Source organism: Ixodes scapularis, unplaced genomic scaffold (assembly GCF_016920785.2).
Source record: "Ixodes scapularis isolate PalLabHiFi unplaced genomic scaffold, ASM1692078v2 PGA_scaffold1__304_contigs__length_218370807, whole genome shotgun sequence".
NCBI classification, from domain to species: Eukaryota; Metazoa; Arthropoda; class Arachnida; order Ixodida; family Ixodidae; genus Ixodes; species Ixodes scapularis.
Genome location: NW_024609846.1, coordinates 102,611,686 through 102,633,893, shown reverse-complemented (window position 1 = coordinate 102,633,893; position 22,208 = coordinate 102,611,686). Strand labels below are relative to the sequence as shown.

The 22,208-nt window shown below is 44.8% G+C and overlaps 1 protein-coding gene across 5 annotated transcripts in view; it reads right to left on the bottom strand.

Moving 5' to 3' along the window:
• The window catches only part of LOC8031331 (DNA repair and recombination protein RAD54B), a 71,600-nt gene that overhangs the window by 19,300 nt on the left and 30,092 nt on the right, over nucleotides 1-22,208 (bottom strand). For 4 of the 5 annotated variants that reach the window (XM_040217932.2, XM_042290872.1, XM_042290869.1 and 1 more), the window contains exons 13-15: nucleotides 15,383-15,535; nucleotides 9,399-9,510; nucleotides 7,954-8,133 (exon numbers count right to left, since the gene is read on the bottom strand). In XM_040217932.2, the coding sequence (XP_040073866.1) occupies nucleotides 7,954-8,133; nucleotides 9,399-9,510; nucleotides 15,383-15,535 (445 nt within the window). The remainder of the gene's footprint in view (nucleotides 1-7,953; nucleotides 8,134-9,398; nucleotides 9,511-15,382; nucleotides 15,536-22,208) is intronic. The other variant, XM_042290871.1, reaches the window with a different exon arrangement.

Sequence of the window (22,208 nt, the reverse complement as noted above, 5' to 3'; positions counted from 1 at the left end):
TTGATGACATTTCCCACCATATCTGGATCTGCACCTGGCTAGACACCCCACAAGAAAAGAGACCAGAGAGCATGCGCTAAGAAGAGAAGAAGAAATAGGGGACCAGCTCATGCGGAGCCTTGTTGGAACTGTTGGTCGGAACGACATCAACCTTGAAGAGCCCTCACCATGTCTAAACTGTAAATATGTTGTATAAATCTTGTTTTGTATAGCGAAGTAACCTAAAATGCTAATATTTTGGTGCCGAAACCCGGGACCCCAGCGACCATACGAGATCAGTGAACAACGAACATGGAGCGGCTCCAGACGAAAAGGTTGGTGACACGAGCCGAAATTGAACGTCTCAGCAAGAAGATCCAAACGCAATATCAATTGAGGACTTAAGGCCTGATCACGAAGAACGCCTCGCAGAAATAACGGACGGGCTGGATGCCCTGGTGAAAGAAGTCCAAGGAGAAAGATGCGCTCATTGAAATCCACGTAAAGAATGAGAACCTCGCCGAAAAATACAGGGCCGTCAGAGAGACACAAAGTGTCATCGCCCGAATGCGGACACGTTTTCAACGCCAAGAGACATTGTCATCTATCAAGAGCAGGGTTGCCGAGACCGCAGAACGATCGACCACTCAAACCCAGAGTCGAGCTGGACAGCTTAAACTACCAAAGCTCGAACTCCAACGGTTTGACGGAGAGAAGTTGAATTGGCTTCCCTTGTGGGAGCAGTTCCGACAGGCGATCCACGACAACATTGAGCTGTCCGGCGTGGAGAAGTTCCTATAGGTGCGGACGGTGCTGACGGGCAAGGCGATTGCAGCGGTAAGTGGCATTCACGCAATGGAGCACAACTACGCCTATGCCGTGGAGCTTCTGACGGAGAGATTCGGCAAGAAAGACGTCCTTGTCCAAGAACACCTCACGCAGTTGCTGAACCTGCCAAAAGTGAAGGCACTGAGTGACGTCGGAGCCCTTTGTTGTCTATACGATCATGTTCATCACAACATCGCTCTGCTGAGGACTTAGGGCATCGACTCTGACAGCTACGGGGTGATGCTGTGTAGTGCGTCGTTTTGCGTGCTGCCTGCTGACTGGGTCATGGACTTCTACAAGAGTCAGAGTACTAGCAATGAAGCACCGGAAAGCTCAACTCTTGAGGCTGTCTTGCGATCAATGCGTATAGAGCAGGATAGCAAAGAGAAAGTGTACGACAGCAGTACACAGGACCAACCGCAACCTCTGAAAATACACAGCGACAGATTGATCAAGCGACAACCTCCAAGGAATGGGGTCTGCTGCTTCCCTCGCAGTTTCTGCCAAGCCCTCAAGTGCCAGGTGCCCTCTTTGTTCCTCCGAATTACATGAAGCGCCTCAATGTAACTGCGATTCTGATCAAAGAAAATAAGAGACAGCTAAGGAGCGAAGGGAGGTGTTACAGATGCGCGAAGAGAGGACACACCTCAAAAGAATTTCGAAATCGGTCCCTGCACTGTGCCAAATGCGGCCGACGCCACATCACTCCACTTTGTGGCACGTCACCTCCATCTCTTCACGGGGCGACCACTACCGAGCTCCACTCCATGGCATCTTCGAATGCCATCAACAAGAACACCCTAATGTTACAGACGGCTCAAGTATGGGTAGACGTACAAGACCGGAAGCGTCTTGCTCGCTGTCCGTCACTGAGCAGCTCTCGCGAGAGCTGAGGTTGGAAGTGATCGGCAAGGAGGAAGTGATCATCTATTTGTTTGGCGGAACAGCTGGTGGAACAAGGAAATGCCGGCTAGTGCGACTGTCGTTGCGAAGCCAATAAAGCCGCAAAGAACACTGCTTGGAAGCCCTTGAAATAGAAAAGATCTGTTTTGACCATTTGGTCCTTCCCGACAACGTGATTGACCTTGCCGGCGTGGGAAAGCTTGAATTAGCCCAATGTAACCCTTTCACCCTTCCTTAATTCCACATGGAGCATTGAAATCCAAGTGGGGGCAGATCACTATTGGAATATGGTGAGCAGGGAAGTCCGCAAGATACGAGGATCCTTGGTTGCATTAACGACGGACTTTGGCTGGACACTGCAGGGCCTAGTTCCCCAGGTTGCTTCTGTGCTGTCCTGCACTACTGTGGCCGTCCTAAACACCGGCGTCACACAACCAACTTTGAGCCTCTCAAACGAACTTCGAGTCCTTTGGGAGTTGAAAAGCCTCGGAATGTCCATGAACAACTCTCCGCGCGGAAAAGAGGAAGAACAAGTGAGGAAGATTTCACTTCCTCCCTAGCATTGGCCATAAGCCGTTATGAGGCAAACCTTTCGTGGAAGCCCCTAAATCGACCCCTAGAGAACAATGAAGCTGTTGCACTACTGCATCTGGACAAGTTGGTTCGGCGTTTAAGAGGCAACACCGAAAGACTGACGCAGTACGACTCAGCAATCTGTAGCTACCTGAAAGAAGGTTTCGCTGAAAGAGTGCCAAAAGGCGAGGTCCACACCACTTGGAAACGAGTTTACTACATGCCTGATCGTGCTGTACTTTTAGACCTGAAAGTTCTGTGACTAAGATACGCACCGTGCTTGATGCATCTGCAAAGGCACTGGGCTGTCTGCCCCTCAACGATGCATTGTCTACGAGCCCAAGCCTCAATCCGGACATGTTACAGCTGATCAACTTCCAACGGCATGCGATTGCCTTCACTGCAGATATTGCAAAGGCCTTCTTACAGATTCTGATCAAGCAGGAGGGTCGCGATGCCCTTCGCTTTTTGTGGTATGCAAGTTCACCTACAGAAGACCCCACAAGTTCGGAGACTGAAGCATGACGCATGGCACGCATACCACTTAGAGCAACGAGCAGCCCTCTCATGCTGGCAGCGACTATCAAGCACCTCCTGGCCAACGTCTCAGAAGGCTTGTCTGCGACTGCAAAAGTACTAGACGACAGCCTTTATGTGGACGATTTGATTGTTGGCACTGCAACACTGGAAGCAGCAACAAACTTCTACAGGGAAGCCCAGCAAATATTAAGCTCAGCAGAAATGAAGCTGAGGAAGTGGAGTTCCAACAGCGAGTTATGTTATTGCAACAACGATTTGATGAAGATGGGGTTGGAACCCTTTCCCGTGATACTCCCACACCGAGGTCAGGCGTGACGCGGGTTTTGTGACTCGAGTGGAATAGAGAGAGGGACGAGCTCAAGTACTCTTTAGAAAGCACATTGGAGCTTCTGACGATCAACCGTGATACAAAACGCTTTGTACTGCAAGCATCAGAGAGAATTTTCGACCCCCTCAGCCTCCTCAGCCCAGTGACGGTAACAGCCAAGATGTTATTTCAAGAACTTTGGGCACTTGGGCTGGACTGGGACACTCCGCTGCCTCCAAGCGTGAGTCTGAGTTGGAGTAACTGGATAAAGGCTTTGCATCATCTCGAGGACATCTCCATTCCTCGTCACTATGCTGCTTACAGAGGTCGAATGAGCTGCATGTCTTCATGGACGCTAGCCCCCAGGCCTATGGGACAGTGGCATATTTACGTAGTGACAGTGCTAATCAGACGACAGCGACCCTCATTATAGCTAAGACGTGCGTTGCATCGGTAAAGACCTTGACTCTACCAAGACTGGAACTGATGGGAGCATTAGTGGGCGCTCAACTACGTGACTACTTTAAGAGAGCTTGAAAGTCGGATCTCTCAGAAGTGACGCTGTGGACAGACTTCATGACTGCTCTACACTGGGTATGGTGAAAACCATTCGTGGCAAATCGGGTTATGGAGATTCAACAGAGGACAAAACCCAGCAACTGAAAACACTGCCCTGGAGCTGAGAACCCGGTGGATTTACTAACCCGGGGTGTCCCTCTGCACTGTCTACAGAAGTGTGACCTATGGTGGAAAGGACCAAAGTGGCTGGCAGAGTCACCCACATGTTGGCCAACTATGCCCACTGGTACCCCAGATACTGCAGCTAAGAAAGAAAGATGAACTTCAGAACTGACAGTGAGCCATACTGCTATGAACTCCTGTATGCCTGTGGTAAGCATTGGAAAGTTTGGCGAGCTGAATCGCCTAAAACAGGTCACTGCTTGGGTCTTATGTTTTGTCAATAATTGTAAACACACCAGAGAGAATCAACAGGGTCCACTCAAAACTGAAGAGATATTAGAGGCACGTCTTAGGTTGCTCCGTCAAGTTCAAAAGGAAGCCTTTGAGGATGAACTAAACCAACTAGAACGAGGCGAACAGTGCAGTGGCTCGTCAGATCTGTGCACTTTGAATGTATTTATAGATGACAGAGGGTTGCTACAACTGACAGGACACCTACAACATTCAGACCTCGGTTATGAGAAGGCACGCCCAGTCATTTTGCCTTTGACACACCACTTGGTGGAACTGCTGATGTATAGCACACATCGACAGCTGCTACATGCAAAGTGCCTGGACACTCAACTAAGCTGCGCGAGATGTTCTGGATTATATGAGCCCGACAAGTAGATAAGAAGGCCTTGAGCCGTTGTCTAGTCTGCTGCAAAAGAATGAGCAGCAAGGGTGCGACCGAACCAGTTGCGCCACTGTCACGAGACCGAGTGTTTGAGGCAGACCCTTTTGCGGTCAAAGAACTCGACTTCGCCAGACCTGTCCTCACCAAGGACGAAGGCAAGATAAAAAAAAATCATACATTCTGCTACTGACCTGCGCAGTCACTAGAGCAATACATCTAGAGGTGGTGAGTGACTTGTCAACAGGTAGTTTCCTTTTGGCATTTCGTCGCTTTGTGGCACGGTGCGGACACTGCTACACAATCTACTCCGATGATGCACAGACTTTCCACCCAGCGTCTGCTGAATTCGGAAAAATATGGAAACACAATGAGAAAACAGGAGTCACTCAACTACCTGTCCAGTCAAAGCATCAAGTGGAAATACATCGCTTCGCGAGCGGCTTGGTGGGGCGGGTTTTGGGAGTGAATGGTTCGATCAGTTAAGACCCCTCTGAAAAAGGTACAAGGGTGCAGTTACGTAACCTATGAAGAGCTGAGCACAATACTAACGGAGATAGAGGTTGTGATCAGTTCTCGACGTTTGACCTCCATCTCCTCCGACCCTGTAAACGAGAACCATTGACACCCGCACATTTTCTTATCGGCGACTGACTTTCTTACCAACTCCAGGATGAGAGCCTGCGTCGCTATCAGCCAACGATCTAACTCACCGTTGGAAGTACCGTGAGACGGTATCGACCACACTATGGAAGCGCTGGCGCCAAGAATACCTCTGTACTTTAAGGTCATTTCATCATGCCAGACTGGCAGCCTCGAGTAATTTACGGGTGAATGACTTAATGCTACTGCACAACAATTTCCATCCGTGACAAACCAGAAAAACTGGCCGTGTCATGCAAGTGTTCTCGGGACGAGATGGCCACGTCCGATCCTGCGTGGCTCGTTTGTCAGGAGGAACAACCATTAGACATCCCTTCAACTGTTACATCAACTGGAAGCTCATAAGGAATGAGCAATGCTCATTCGGAGGAGAGGGTAATAAATATTGAGGAGGTTTCCCGCCAAATGTGGATTCGCACCCAACTACAGTCGAACCTGGATATATTGAGCTCAAAGGGGATCTTAAAATAATTCTATATATCAATAATTTGATATACAAAAATATGTTAACTTAAGCTCCAGTTGAAAGTACCGTGCGTCTCTGTTAATACCGAAGACCGTGACAAACCGAACCTTACCAAATAGAGCCTCTAAATACAGTAGAGCTTAGTTAGTAAAGATCACAAACACCGCGGCGTTTACGCGACGGTGTCTGCGATTGGAACGCCGGCAATAAAACACAAAAATAATTTAAACAAATGAAAGAACGGAAAAAGCGAGCTGCATAAGAAAGAACTCTTGATCCATAGAATAAAGTTAAGCAAGCAAGAAAAAAGGAACCTCACTAAATTCAGGCAGCAAAAAAGAAAAAAAAGAAAAAAAAGGGCAAAGCAAGTACAGCAAAAGAAAAAGGTAAACAAAGATAAGGCATTCAAAGTGCGATTGCTAAACAGTTGTTGTCGACACACCTAACTTGATTATGACTTTTTTTTTTTCTTTTTTTGCTTATTTTACTTTGGGGCTAAGGAGTCCCACAGCAACAGCAATGTTCGGGGAAAGAGCGCACGCTACAGTTCAAGAACTCCCTGCCCTCCCACGCGTGCGCGTGCCCTTCCCCTTGCTTTTGCCATCCTCCACTTTTTTTTTACAACTGCTTTTTTGCTGCATATTCCCATGCGCGTATGCTGGCTTGGCGGTCTGCCAACCTCGCAACGCGAGCTATGTGCTCGCCGCTAGCGCAATCGGACCGCGGGAAAAGCAACAAGCGGCCGGGTATGTTCGCTTTATCGAGTGACCCCATCATTGGAGGCCATGGGAGTTTGATACAGAAAAACAACGCTCCTATACTTTTACATGTGATTTTCAAAGGGACGTTTGGACTGTTCGATATAAACAATAATTCGAAATACCCGGGTGGAATATGACCGGGCTCGATTGTATTCACCTCACGAGAAAGGAGACCAAGGAGCATATGCTAAGAAGAGAAGAAGAAATAGGCGACCAGCTTGTGCGGAGCCTCGTTGGAACCGGTGGTCGGTACGACATCAACCTTCAAGAGCCCTCACCATGTCTTAACTCTGGATATGTTGTATAAATCTTGCTTTGTAAATTGGAGTAACCTAAATTAGCGAATACGTTTTCTGAAAAGTTAAATAGTTATCTTGCAAACCTCATTTAAACGAAAATCACAAAGTAAAATCGAAACCTTGCCCGCAGCAGGCAACATTGGTCCTGCCCAACAACTACTGGAAATCACGTGGTCTGACTTCATTGGACAGTTTAATAAACTTTTAGGAATTGCGTCGTAATATTTTACATGTAGACTTTTCAGATATGACGTAGGACTGCATTGTTTTCTCAACATCGAAATTTGACCAGAGTTACCCTTTAAAGTAAAGCACAAAGTAAAATGAGAGGTTACATACTTGAAGTAAAGTACTATAAATAGAATGTACTTCCAAAGTAAAGTAAAAGCTCTTTTGAACACAATCTTTCATAATGCCATTTCAATTATACAGTATTATTTTTTTTTAAATCTGGTATGCATTGTTTTAAGGTTAAGGGGGTGCATCAGTTATTTTCTGAAATGGCGGTGAATATTGGATAAAGTCAAGTTGCCACAGAGTAGTTGTTTTACTCTCGCTGACAAGCTATTTAACACAGTCAACTTATAAGGCACTTATTTGTATCAGTGTTTTAGCCACCCTTACTTCATCCAGAGAAATGACCAGATGACATCTTGAAAAACAATACATGATGATATGCCAATTTTTTTTTTTTTCAAATTTAGGGAATGTATTTTGAAGTTGGGAGTTGTATTTTTCTCAGAAAGTATCACAAGAATATACTTTAAGTAAAGTAGAAGTACACACTCAGAGAATGTACATCAAGTAAAGTAGAAGTCTTCTAAACCTACTTGAACTAGTACTTTAAGCACGATGCACTCAAAGTACTTCCCAACACTGTATAAAACTATACTATTGAAGTAGTTGATGCGAGACATGTCATTAATTTTGTTTAAAGCTGAATATTAGATTTTTGGCCATAAATACTAAAGAATATTCATTAAATATTTGAGAATATGCAGATAAATGAACCATACCGATCAAATGGAACAAGGGTTACAAGTCACCAGAAGACAAATATTTTGGTGATGGTGGGATTCAAAATTCGGGTCTCCTAGTTTTCGGTCAGACATACGTAAAGACTTGCCCGCCTGGGGTATTATTATTTATGGCAAAGCACCATTCAGTGCACAGATAAAGAAAATAAATGTGAAACTGCTCGTGATGTCAGCTCCTGTCTTTTGTGCTCCTCCCATAATAGGAGTGCCCCCTTCTAGTGTAGTGGTGCTAAGAAGCCTCACCTTTACCAGGGAGATAGCTCTGAATGACATCCTGAGTACGGCGTAACACAAACAATGCAGTGATCCGGGAGAGTTCGTCGGCCCGAGCTTGGCCCAGCTCTTTCTGTTCTTGGGTTGCCTGGGGAAGGCGGGACTGCAGGATGGGTTCCTCGTACACTCGCCGGAAAGAAGACGGCTGACCTGCACCCGTCACACCAAAATCGGCACGGGCCTCCCACCAAAATCGCCAGATCCAAGGTCAAGTAAAAATCCAGGCTGGCTCGCTTACCTTGTAGTATGGTACACTTAAATTGGAATGGGGTATGTTCCCACCGTATTGGTGATCTATCCTAATTGAATTGACACTCACAGGGGGGAAACATACAGTCATAGATTCCTCGACTTCACAAAGTTCTCTCTTGACTACATTTTACTAAAACTCTTTAAATGACTCTGTGAAACAGAAGTAAAGAAATGACAATAAGAGCTTCGGAGCAATGCAAAGCCAATTAGACATCAGATGTTTAAACAACGTAAGGCCTGTTTTACTAATGTAGGATGACACAGGTTCATGCTCTAGATCAGAGTTCTCCGAACCCCGGGCCGCAGGCCTGATCTGGCCGGTGGAAGTCTTCCAACCGCCCCGTGGCAGACCGCGGTCTTTCCCAGGAAGCCTGGCCCGCAGCCCGCTTCCAGCAGACCCGCCGCTAGCGGTGCAAAAAGAAGTGTGCGTAAAGAAGCGGTGCCGAGACCCATCCAAATGTGCAAACTAAGACACCAGAAAGAATGAAATCGCATTGTAATGTGGGTCCTCTTGCCATATCATTCATTGAACACTGTCATCACCAGCATTACCATTCTTAGTCCTTTGCTTCATGTCTGTGTAGCCATCTCAAAATGTCATTGCAATCTCATATACAGTGTCCCCCTAAAAAAGCTACAAGGTTTCTTTCACCGCAAAATAAAATATGCATTGCCGAATGCTCATTTTCCCTTCAAATGTAGCACCAGAGGTCCAAACCAGATACCAAAGTTTCAGCACTAACTCTTACCTTATCCAAAAGTTATGACAAATTTTCTGAAATGTTCAATAAGAAAATGGGGCACATTTTCGCCCGTTTTTGGTAATTGGCGCCAGACCTCCATGTGGCAAGTGCAGTGAAATAATTTTGCATTTCACGGGACTTTTCATATGAGATTTGATTGTCCTTAGGCACCTACTACTATAGTAGTAGGCATTTCTTAGATGTGGCCGTATCTCCTTTCTTCACTCTCATCACACAGCTGCATTGTCGAGCAGCTGTTTCATTGACACCTTTACTTTTGCCTATTTGTTCTAATAGGTAGTGGTGTCTACAAAAAACATAAAAAATTAATAAAAGAGCATAAATACGAAATGCCATTCCGGCACACTTATGGAGAGTAGCTCAGCACCCCGATTCTCTGACAGACATAAGGATACTTGCCCAGAATGCCTGGATTGCAGAAGTCGATGAGGGTGAAAAACTCCTGCAGGTCATTCTGGACAGGAGTTCCCGTCACCAAGATCTTGCGTGTTATTCCAAGGTTCTGGAGGGACTGAAAATCCCACCAGGGAACTTCATGTGACATCCAGGTTGGACAAGAGACCTATGCCACATACTGTCTTTTATAATAAATTTGATTAAACTACTGATTTCTGGCGTTTATTTGTTGTGCAATTAAGCATAATAAGTTGCATTTCTTTTCAATACGACAAAAACATGCATTTGTCAATGCACTATCTAGTATTCTGTATCAATGCTTGTCGACGTTTAGCGCACTAAAAAAACTGGCATTCAAGCATTCACACACCCAAAGAACACTCCTTTCACACAGCGCTCACTAACAACTTTGTATTTCGTTACTTCGGCTTCTACTTCTTTAGATTTTTGACGATTTGCAAATAAAAAAAGACGACATAAAAGTAAAAATTCCTGTCTAACGCTTAGGCTAATTCGTGGCTAAATAATTAATCTCTTTTCGTGATAGTGTTATCGACGTATCAATGCAACTCCAACGCCTAAAATCATCAGTGGAAAAACAAATCACAATATAGAAGCAAATAGTGTGCAAAAAGGAACTGAAAATGTAACTAGTAGCACCAATAGTAATATAAAAGAAAAGTTCTCATATTTGATTGGTTGTGTAAGCGTCCCTGCCCAAATTCGTTCACCAGGGCCACAGCCAGTGTATACACTCATTTCAACATATGTAACACAAAATATATGAGGAATACTATACTAATAATAAAAACCCAACAGTTCAAACCTCCAGTGACTAGTTTTTTGTCCTCCACACCAAAAATAATATTTAGCATATGTTTACCAGTTTTTCCTTCAGTGCTAAAACTTGGAAACCCTAATCATGACCAACAAATACATCAATAATTCAAGTGAATATGAAAATTTAGTGCTTGTAGTTAAAATGGATATACATAGTTACAAAAAAAAAGCAGTGCTTATTTATTTTCTATTATGTACAAGTATATCAGTGAACATCTCTGCTGCCGCAGAAAACATAATGTCTGTCACCTGGTTTGACTTATTAACAATATGGTTAGCATATACAGGGATGTGTTAACAAGTGTCTTCAAAATTCATTATGCCCAATTGGATTTCATAATTAAGGGGGGACACTACCCTTGAATTGCACCTTTTTTCCAAAAAATACATATTCAGAACTGCAGAGTTCTGGCATGTATGGATAACAAGGAACACTCTCACAAAGTCTTGTCAATGTGCACTGACAAACAATGTCAAAAATAATTATTCTTTATCAGTGTTGGGAAGTACTTTGAGCACATTGTACTTAAAGTACTACTTCAAGTAGGTTTATGAAACTTGTACTTTACTTGAAGTACATTCACTGAGTATGTACTTGTATGTTACTTAAAGTATTTTTTTCTGGTACTTTCCGACGAAAGTTCAATTCCCGACTTCAAAGTACATTCCCCAAATTTTGGTTTTGTTAAATTTGTATCACGAAATGATGCTTTGCCAACTCCGAAGAAATACTGGGAGGGATATATTCTACTCTCACCAGAAACGTGAGCAGACGACGCATCACTCCGTTCGTCCTGGGAGCAGCTTTACCGTAGCTTTTTGAACTCTCGCTACATACTTCTCGGTCGGTCAGCGCAAGGGAGGAGGTTTCAAATATTAGGAGAGCAAAATTTATCATAATGTCGCACCTGAGACTGTGGTGTGGAAAAATTAAATTTTCAAGTCGAAGTAAAAGACAACAGAGGAGAACGTCACAATGTTTTGAGACATTCTCTTTTGTCTTCTCCTTCTATTTGGAAGTTCCTTAATTTTACTGCGCCCCAATCTCGGGTGTCACATTATGATTAACTATCACCAGCTCGCTTGCACACTCACTGTTTTCTTCATTAAGGAGAGGACACTCCTCTATGAGAGGATTGTTTGCAAAAGCTACGGTGCTGACGTCAGGCTCTCTCCTAGTACATTTAACCCCCTTGGGTGCAACAATCCAGTGCAAGGGGTGCCAAATTCAGAAGAGGGACTTCTGAATTTGGCTCCATTCCTGAAAATAACTACTCTGTGGCAACTTGACTTTATCAAATATTCGCCGCTGTTTTTGAAAATAGGTCATGCACCCTAGTACCTCTGGGCAATGCATAACAGTTAAAAAATCACTGTATAGGGGAAAGGAAGGGCATCATGAAAGATTGTGTTAAAATACTTGTTCTTTATTTTGAAAGTACATTGTATTTATAGTACTTTACTTCAAGTAGGTTGCATCCAGTGTACTTAATACTTTACTTAAAGTACATCACGTCTCATTTACTTTGTACTTTACTTGAAGTACCTTTTACATGTACTTCACCCAACACTGTTCTTTATAAGTTGGTGAGGTGTGCTGCACTGCGTAGCACTCGCCATCCACAAGTGAAAATAGCTGAAAGCAATGTCAGTATATCAGAAGAAGTTTGAGGAAGACATCACCTACACTGCTGGAATGAATTTCTGACATTTAAGACGCAAAAATAAATTTTTAAAACGTCATCTCGAAACTTCAAGTGCATTTATCTCAGCTTCACTTGCAGATTTGTAGATTATAAGCCGAAATTTTATCGAGCAGGTTACTATGAACTTAGGTTTTGCATTTTTATGTTCCTTTATTATGAAAAATTGTAATTCGCAAAACTTGGCAAATGTAAAAAAAAAGAAAAACTTTCATAATTTTTTTTTTTATTTGAGAAATGCACATGTTCTAAAGTTTCTTTTCATAGTAACCGGCAAAAAATATTCCAGTATACATTCCACCAGAAAAATATGTGGTGATCAACACCATTTCTTAACGATAAATTCATTGAGCAGATTCCATACAAAGCTACGTTCTAAGGGTATAGTACCTCACAAAATTGGTTCTCAGGGCTGAAACTTTGCATGCCCTCCTTCCAGGGATGGGCAGTATTTCAAATACAAGTATTTGAAATACATATTTCAAATACTTTGTGTATTTTGCATTTGTATTTAATTACAAATTGGGTATTGTATTTGATGTGTGTATTTAAATACTAAAACGTGGGTATTTCAAATACAATTGTAATTAAATACAATTTTGTGGACGAAAATACATCCCTCAAATTTATTGTCATTGTCCAGAGCAGGAAGAAAACTATGTTTTGCACCGGATGCAGTGTCTCTCAATCAAGCACAAGCGTTTAGAGACTTTGTGATTACAGTGCTAGTCCAGGGCAAGAACAGTGACGAAATCGACGTTCACGGGCAGACTGCCTAAATAAGTGCCTGTGACAACTTGTGATGCTTTCCAGCCTGATTTCCATCCATATTTTTTGCCTGGAACATTCTAAATGCGCGGGTCGTCGAGATTTTCGTAACTGGTACGAGTTGCAACAATAAAATATTGTCTAGCTAGTGCTGCACGTTTTGGTCGTCTCGGTTCTTTGTTGGTCTATACCAAAAAGGAAACCACAAAAAAAAGCTGCTTGAAGCTCTGTACTTTTGTCATCTATTACGTCCAAACTGATTATATTTCTTTTATCATATTTCTATTACGTTACTAGAGCCTCGCGCACTAACTCCCAAGTGTGCGATGCAAAATTAAAATCAGATACCCAGAAACCCGTTGCAGGTGCCCCGAAGTCACTGACGCAAAGTTTGAGGAATGTATTTGGAAAAGTATATGGAGGAGACCAAATACATTTGGTTGTATTTGTATCTTGTACTTAAATGCTTTTTAGCAAATGTAATTAGATTTGTAATTAAATACATTTTTGACGAAGTATTTTGTATTTGTATTTCGATACATATTTGCATGTATTTTGCCCATCCCTGCCTCCTTCTATATGGCTACAAACACCACCTGCAAATTTCACGCCGATTGAGTGAGCAGTTCAAAAGTAGAGATGCCCAGGTAGTGTCCCCCTTAAGTTAAAAGATCCATTTCAAAACACATTCAGAAATGTAAGGGACCAATAACAAAATATAAAAGATATTACCAGAGATTACTAAAACAAATGTATGGCTTTCAGTGAATTGGTTTGATACTGACATACTATGTATACCATATGTACTTGAGTAATGGGAACAATGTTTATGAGCAAAGCCTGCACACCCAGTTTCCCAAGGAGCACACAGTTAGCCAATCCTTGCGATCGACAGCGGCCCAGTGACTTACAGGACAGAGATAACGCCCTATTAAATACATGGGTATTTAATACAATGCAACTGCCATGACTGGTATGACGGCGCCCAGTTGAGTTTCGAATGGCATGCCACCCATGCATTCACCAACTCGAGAGCTTGACTCGTGCAGCACAGTCGATTTTGGCGGCAGCTCGGTACACATGTCCTCACACGAAAAAGTCTTTTGTGTAGACCGCATTTTTGCAAGGAATTATTTTCTCAACCTCATTATTTTTTATGCTTCTTATTTAGAACATGCCGATTGGCTGTGTGTGCTCTGTAAGAAAGCAGATGCACAGGCTTGTTTAAAAGGGGCTTCTATATTGCTCGAGTTTATATGGGGCACATTGGTAGTTTAGCCCCATGTTGCAGTCCAGAAAACTTTGTCCATATTGGGAGCTAAAATCATACTTTTCATGTAAGGCTTGTAAAATAACTAGGTGCTGGAGAAAATCGACCAGCTGTATTAAGTCCTTATTTCAAACTTTTTGTTCACATTTCGCCCATTGAAAAGCTTGACGAAAAATTCCAAGTACGCACCTGATCTCGCCACACCCGTCTCCTTCTAAATGATAAAGTCCGTCTGCTATATAATAATATTAATAATAATAAGCTCCATTTTTCCTGTGCCCAGAAACAACCTCGCGTTCTAACGAGTGGAACACAAAACATACGCAAGTGGAATTTATACATATAAAAATACAACAGTATATATACCATTAATTTATCTAACACAAGAAACAAAAGTAGATAACTAAGGGTATACCCGCATTGTCATGCTTACAAGGAAGAGATCCATTTGCATGCAAGCCAAATGAGATCTCGATGGAAAATAAAAATATCACAGTTAGGTTCACAAACAGCATTAAAAGTCAGTTGTACCCTCGCTAAAGGTGATGCATAGGACATACAAGCTTGGTAAAAAGTTGACCTGTTCCGGCTGACATAGGTCGGGAAAATGGAAATAAATAGACTGTACCATCTATCAAACTGACATCCCTGTAAACAGCCTTGGTCAGCATCACCATAGCAACGAAACTTCTTTATGGTGCAACAGACAAACGCAGCAACTGAAGTCAACCAATGGCAAATGCCATCTTCTGAATGTCGACTGCTAAAGTGAACGTGGCAACTCTAGCTAAAGTCAAACGTGCCGTTGTGGAGGTTGACGCTGAGAGCGAAAAAAGAGATCGCCTGGCAAAACCTTGGCAGTTCCGACGAGGCATGGTGTATGCTCAGGCCTGAAATTATAAAAAATTTTCCCTGAGCGAAGTGAAGGGTGACTGCACACAGCGTGGTCTGTTTAAAAGCCTAGCTTTTTTGGAGCCCAAGCAAGCACTGCCACATTGATAGCAGACGGCATTTGGAAAATGGCGTGGCTGTAGCTAGCTTCAGACACTGTGCTCGAGTGTGCATCTATTGCCATTTGGTGACCATAGCAGACAAACTTTATTGTGCGGAAGGAGACTGTGATGTGGCGAGTCGAGGTGCAAACTTGGGCTCTTTTGCCGTGCTTTTCAATTGGTGAACATGCACAAAAAGAGTTCAAAATAAGGACTTAAGGCAGATGGTTGATTTTCTCCAGTGCATAATATTTTGGTCAGCCTTACACGAAAAGCATGTTTTTCTGTTCACCCAACGGCCGTTTTTTTAACCCCGGGAACATGGGGCTAAAGTATCAAACTACCAAATCTGGTAGCTTAAATCGCTGAGGCTGGGAACAAAGACAAATGGGGCAGTAGCGCTCAAACACTCACCCCCGCTATTTTGATGTTGGCATTCTTTAGTCGATGAGCTTCGTCACAGATGAGTAGGTCAAAGTTTATGTTGGCCAGACTGTCACTGACACGCAGGTACATCTCGTATGACAAAATGAGCACGGGGTACAAGCTCGGCTGACGGAGGAAACCCTGTCGACGAGAGATCACTTTCTTTAGTATGGGATTTTAACTAGAGTGAAAGTATATTCAACAAGAATTAAACACTGGTCCTATGTAAAGATTGGCCTCAGCCACTGAATAGGCATACAGTACCCATTCACAAAAATAAAAAGGCACCTTATTGGAATGTACTCTATTAACTTGCGTCAGAAGACTCAAGTCTTACTTTCATTTGGTGTAGGACTATCACCAAACAGTCTAACTTTTGTAGGAACCTTTCCAAAAGTTGAGTGAGGCAACAACTTACACTTGACATTCATATGACTGAAAATTGGAATGGTATGCTTCATGAACACCATGGCTAGCTTAGAATCATGTGCTTAGTCATTTCATTGCTATAAAGCGAACCTGGTGCTTTCCAGAGATGAATATTGCGCTGACACTGCCTTATACAGTAAACGTTCGTTAATTCGACCTTGACGGGACCTTGGAATTTGGTCGAATTATCCGAATGATTGAATTAAAAAAAAGGACAGAAAAACGGTTATAATTAAACTTCCTTTTATTGTCCAAAATACTCACGGATGGTCTGCTGCCGTCTGCGCTTAAAACGCGTGACGTGTCTAAAAGCATGCTTTGGAGAGCAGCGTAACTAGACGTCACGTCCCCAAAAAATTGTGTAGAAAAAAAAAAAAAAAAAAAAAGTAAGTTTTACAAGTTGACTTCGGCGCCAAACAAAAATCAGCTCGGCGACAAAAAAAAAAAAATTAAACGAGAATATGCATTTTCAGACGCGCAAGACGCGTCCAAAAACGCACACGGTGCTACAGAGAAGCGCTTCGAGAGCGCGCGCTGAGAAAGCTTCGAGCCGACTTTGGCGCCAAGCAACCAAACCGTCAGCGACAAAAAAAAAAAAAAAGAAGCAACAACAACAACCACAAAAAGGAAAAGAAAACTCACGCCTTCCGGTGCGCAAGGTGGAGCACACATGATGCTACAGAAAACGCTTTGAGAGCGCGCGCTGGCTCGTGCGTGCCCGACCACGTGCTACGTTCTCCGCGCTACTCCATGCCAAATTGGTTGCACTGGCTCGTGTCATTCGCTACGGTCCATCTCACCGGCATAGAGGAGCAGGCGCATATTTGCGCACGTTCGGCTTCGCAGCAGAGAACCCGTGTTTCGCTGTACGGTGGTGGTTTTTCTGCCGTGGTGCTGTGCAATGTGAGCCCGGGCGCATTCGCTCGGGGCGAATTATCCGATATGAGTCTTCCCGAGTTCGAACTATCAAACTTTTCCTCCCATAGAAATGTATGGGCGTTTGCCGGGACTTTTGAACACGATCGAATTAAACGAAAAGTCGAATTAACTGAGGTCGAACTAACGAAAGTTTACTATGCAGCAAGCCCATACACTTCCTTCTGCTCCACAAGTGATTATGCCCCATGTAGGGTGATTATGCCCCGAAATTAACAGCTCACACGGGCAGCTTCTGAAGATGGCTGAACAAGACATGGTTTTTATGGAACTGAAAGAATCAATAGGTTCTGGCAAGAGGAATAGAACAATGCGAAGCATTTGGCAGCAGTTGGGAGAAAAGAAAAACTATTCTCTTATGAGCAAGCTCCCAGCAGCCTTATAGAGCAGATCAGAAGTACTGTAACTAGCGGATAGCAAAAAGTACTTTAATGCAAGCTGATAATTGTCGTGAGAGCCACAGTATGAAGAAGGCGCCACAAGGCAGACAACAAAAAAGCCAGCGAGAGGACTGAGTGCGAGAGCCTCATGCCAGGGATGTCGTCACGAAAGATGCACGCTGACTGACGTGCGGACTCACTGCTAATGTATTTTACCAATAACCAGAATTAAACGCCTTATTTTCGCCAGCCTTGTCCCTACGTGGTGGCAGCGGTGGGATGCTGTAGAACACGGCTGCGAAGAGAAATCAACTAGCCACAACAGCAACCGCTCTGGGGAGGTGGCTATAGGCGTCCTCCTTAAGGTACGGAAGTGCTCAGAATCGTAAATTTTACATCGCCAAGCCAAGGTATGTCTGCAACGACCACGCCGACCGGTAAGCAATGGCCACTGGGCAACAAGCTGCGCCACAATTAACCAACGCCGCTAAATCCTTTCATCGTTGAGTTGCCAGAAAAATTAGATTTTCGACGTCCTGAAGACTGGAAGCGTTGGTTAACCCGGTAGGAGAGGAACCGAGCCATTTCTGGGTTAGAAAAACAAGACAGGGAAACCCAAGTGAACAGGTTAGTTTGCGCTACGGGCCGCAAGGCAGAAGACGTCCTGACGTCGCTGAAGCTGACTGATGCCCAGAAATATCACTATGATGCAGTGACAGCTGCCTTCGGCAGACACTTTGTACCTTGAATGACTGTCATCTACGAACGTGCAAAATTCAACGGCGTGTGCAGGAGGCAAACGAAACGGTCGATGCCTTTGTGACAAGTCTCTACAAGCTGGCAGAGGTATGTGCATACGGCGACCTAAAAGAAAAGCTAATTAGAGACCGACTCGTCGTGAGAATTGTCGACACTAAGCTGAGTGAGCAGCTTCTGCTCAACCCTGAATTAACGTTGGAGACGGCGATCTCCAAGGCTCGCAATTTGGAGACTGTGAAACAGCAGCTCAAGGAGCTGCAACCACAGGCACAGCCGAATGCAATCATAGACGGGCTTCACTCCTCTGCGCAGTGAGCCAAAAACAAGAAGCAGCTACCAGTCCGCAACAACCAACAGAACCGAATTCGCAGATGGTGTGGTTCCACATGCCCACACTTGCGTGCCAAGTGCCCTGCTGTCGACAAGACATGTGATGGGTGTAAAAAAAAAGGACACTTTGTGTCAGTCTGCCTTTCCCTGAAGAAGAAAACCCAAGACAGCCAGAGTCAGTGCCACGCCGCAGTTGAAGAGTTTACCTGGGTGAAGTAACAAATCAACTCGAATCAGAACCATAGTGGATCACAGCTTGTGTCAACGGCTACCCCGTAGAGTTCAAGGTGGACATGGGGAGCTGACGTCACGGCCATCCCGTCCAGGGTCTACAACAAGTCGGTCAAGGGATTACTCAGTAGACCTACGAAGGCACTCCTGGGACCTGGCCGAACCAAGATTCCCACATTGGGACAGTTCGAGGCGACCCTGAGGTGGAATATGGACGATTGTGACAGGAGCAGGTGCTCGTAGTGGACAAGCTTCACGACACGCTTATGGGCCGTCCAGCAATCAAGCAATTAAGTCTCTACGAGTCCTGTGCAGCCTGTCTGAGGCCAAAGAATCCGGAAAAGAGGACAACGACACAGCAGACATCATCAGTGACTACGCCAAGCTGACTGCGGGTCTCGGACCACTGAACACCGAGTACAAGGCAGCTCTGCTTCCCAACGCCAAACTGTATGCGGTAGCGTACCCGAGGCTTTTGCCTCTTTCAATGCTTCCAAGTGTTAGGCAGGAGCTGGAGCGCATGGTGAGCCTTGGAGTCATCGCAAAGATTGACCATGCAACTGGGTGGTGTGCACCGATAGTTGTGGCCAGAAAGAAAAACAGAGAACTACACATCTGTGTCGATTACAGTGGCTTGAACAGCTGCATCTTGAGGAAACGAGTTTTAATGCGAACTGTCGACGAATGACTTGGAAAACTGGCTGGAGCAACCTGGTTCACTAAGCTCGACGCCAGAGCAGGCTACTGGCAAGCCCCAATGACAGCTGAATCGCGAGAATACATAACCTTCTTGAGACCAAATGGTAGATTTCAGTTCCTCCGACTACCATTCGGTAGTATTTCCGCTGCACCTGAGTTCTTCAAACGTGAGATGCTTAGAGTGCTCGAAATTCTCAAGGGCCAAGCTTGCCTCCAAGACGACGTCATCGTGTTCGAAAGAACGAGGGAAAAACATAACTGACACTTGCATCAAGTACCCAAGCGCCTGCAAGATGCGGGCATAACTCTCAACAAGGACAAATCCGTTCTTCACAAAGAGTCTGTAAAATTCCTCGGACATGTCGTCTCGGCCAACAGGGTCAGTGCAGATCCAAAAAAGATGAAGGCTCTCACTCAACTGACCAACACTCAACAAACCACCTGGTCAAATTTCTCCCTAGACTCTCTCAAGTTACGAAACCGCTTTGTGATCTGCTTCACCATGACACTGATTGGTGCTCAGGAGAGCCTCAACAAAAAAGCTTCAACTCCGTCAAAGAAGCACTGACGGCCACACCGGTACTGGTAAACTACGATTCTCGAAGTCACCTCACAGTCTCAGCAAATGCATCCTCATACGGCCTTGGGGCTGTCCTCCTTCAGTAGACGTCCAGAAGACGACTCCCTGTCGCCTATGCATCGCGGTCACTCTCAGAAACCAAACAATGCTAGGCACAGTCCGAAAAAGAGGCACTTGGAATTACACAGGCATGCAAGCATTTCCGCCAGTATCTGCTCAATCTGCAATTCCACATAAAACCTGACCGCAAGCTGCTCATGCCTTTGTTGTCATCAAAGCGCATAGGCAAATAACTTCATGATTGCGGTGTCTGCGAATGAGACTGCTGGAATTTGACTACACTATTTCCCACATTCCCAGAAAGGAGATCCATACAGCTGACATACTCTCACGGAAGTCGCAAGCAATAGCCGACAGCAGCAATCCAAGAAGTCTCGAAGTAGCTTTGACAGAATATGAGCTACTAAGCGTAGAACTTCTACCGGCCTCTACCAACATGCTGGAGAGGACCAAAGAAGAAAAGAAGTGAGATCCAACTATCATGACAGTCAGGCACTATTGTTCTATGACATGGTCCATGGGAAAGTCACTGCCACTTGCAGTACAGAAATATGCCAATATGTCCCTAGAGCTCATGGTAGTCGAAGGACTTCTCCTCAAGGTAAGTCACATCGTCCTTCTGCCAAGCATGCAGGAGGAGGTGCTGGAAAGCACACAGGTCATCAGGGCACAGGTCGTTGCAGTTTATTTTAAAAAAGACTGGAGCATACCAGTCAATTTTTTTTATAGTAATATAAAATGTCAGCCCTTGCATAACACACTTTACAAATGTATGATATGACCCTGTGCTAGCAAATCTCTTTAAGAGCAGTGCAACAATCTTTGTACTCTTGTTAAATGGCACTTGTAATCATTCCTCAATTCATAGCCTGCAAAATATGCCTTAGATTTTCTCTCCCCACAATGGCAGTCGCAGAAACAATTACGGAAAACTCCTCAACTCGCCGTCAGAACAAGCAGCCACTAGATCTGATGGCGATTACATATGCCGCCAACGTTCATAATATCATGCGCTGGAGTTCTCAAAGTGCAGGGAACATGCCAAGTTTCAGACATTGTTAGAGTTTGGCTATCCCTGTCACAGCAGGGATTGGACATGAGTCATTACTCAAATGCTTGTTGCGGTATTTATTGTCACAAGCCCAAATCGAGTCCTCACGCAGCACTCCCGTTTATTATGTGACCCACATTTGAGTACGGTCCCCCTGGATAATCTCTGTGGATATGTCAACACTACGATACCTGCGACAAGGCTACCAACTTTTGCAAACGAGAGAATAAGAAAAAGTCGGAAGACACCTAAGCACTTCTTATGAGTTGTGAATGCGAAAGCATGAATGTCCGACGATGTGGATGCTAGAGGCGGCGCCATGTTCGTCGGCGTCGATACGAGCAGAAGCACCGTCGACGATGTGGATGCTAGAGGCGACGCCATGTTTGTCGGCGGCGAGACGAGCAGAAGCACCGCCGATGATGTGGATGATGGAGGCGACGGCATGTTAGTCGGAGGCAAGATGAGCAGAAGCCTCCGAGCGCGCGCCAACGTGTCCGTTTTAACCGGCGCGGGGCCCGTAGTGGCGTGAGGTTGCGGCGGTTAGTTTTATCGGCACGCTGGTGGCACGGACACACAGCGCCATCTGGTGGCGGTCGTTGAAATTGATGCGCGCAGCGGCCAATGGGAGCCTTGTCGCCGCGCATCAGCCAATGGAACCTTTGGGATCAGGGAAACTGGGTGCCGTTTTCGTGCTTCAAACTGATGACATCGGCTCGCTCCTTAGGACAGTTAACCCATTTGCTACCAAAGACGGCGAATCGCCGGGCGTGCCGTCAAGGGCCATATTGCCGAAGCCGGCGATTCGCCGGTCTGCACGAATTTCTGTTTTAAAAAGTCATTTATAGATGGCGCGCTACGTAGACTTCGGGTAGTGTAGTTAGATACATTGCCAACAGATGGCGAGGGTCGTTCTGGTCGCTGTGTTTGTTTGAGCTTGTTCTTTTGTGTGTTGTCTATCCCGCTTGATCGCTGCCTGCTTGGAGAAGATGGCAGCGTCCAGTGTACAATTAGTCCTTTCTGACGAAGAAATCGTAGATATCCTCTTTGACAGCGATTACGACGGATTGTTTGGTAAGGATAGTGAGTTTTTGGAGCCTTCTGTCGACGAAGGGAGCGATTCCGACAGCAGTTCCAAGTTCGAATCACGACAGGAGCGCACTGGTTGTGCGATGCCTAAGCGACTTAGGATCGAGTGCTTTGAGATCTTTCATTCGAGGAAGAATCTGTGAAGGCCTATTGATTTAAAGACTCGAACGAACAACTTCACGCTTTCTTGTTTTCTGCACCGAGTTTTACTGTAAAAGCTTAAAATATAAGCAAACAGTCACACCTAGTGTGGCCCTGTTTTAGGGGACA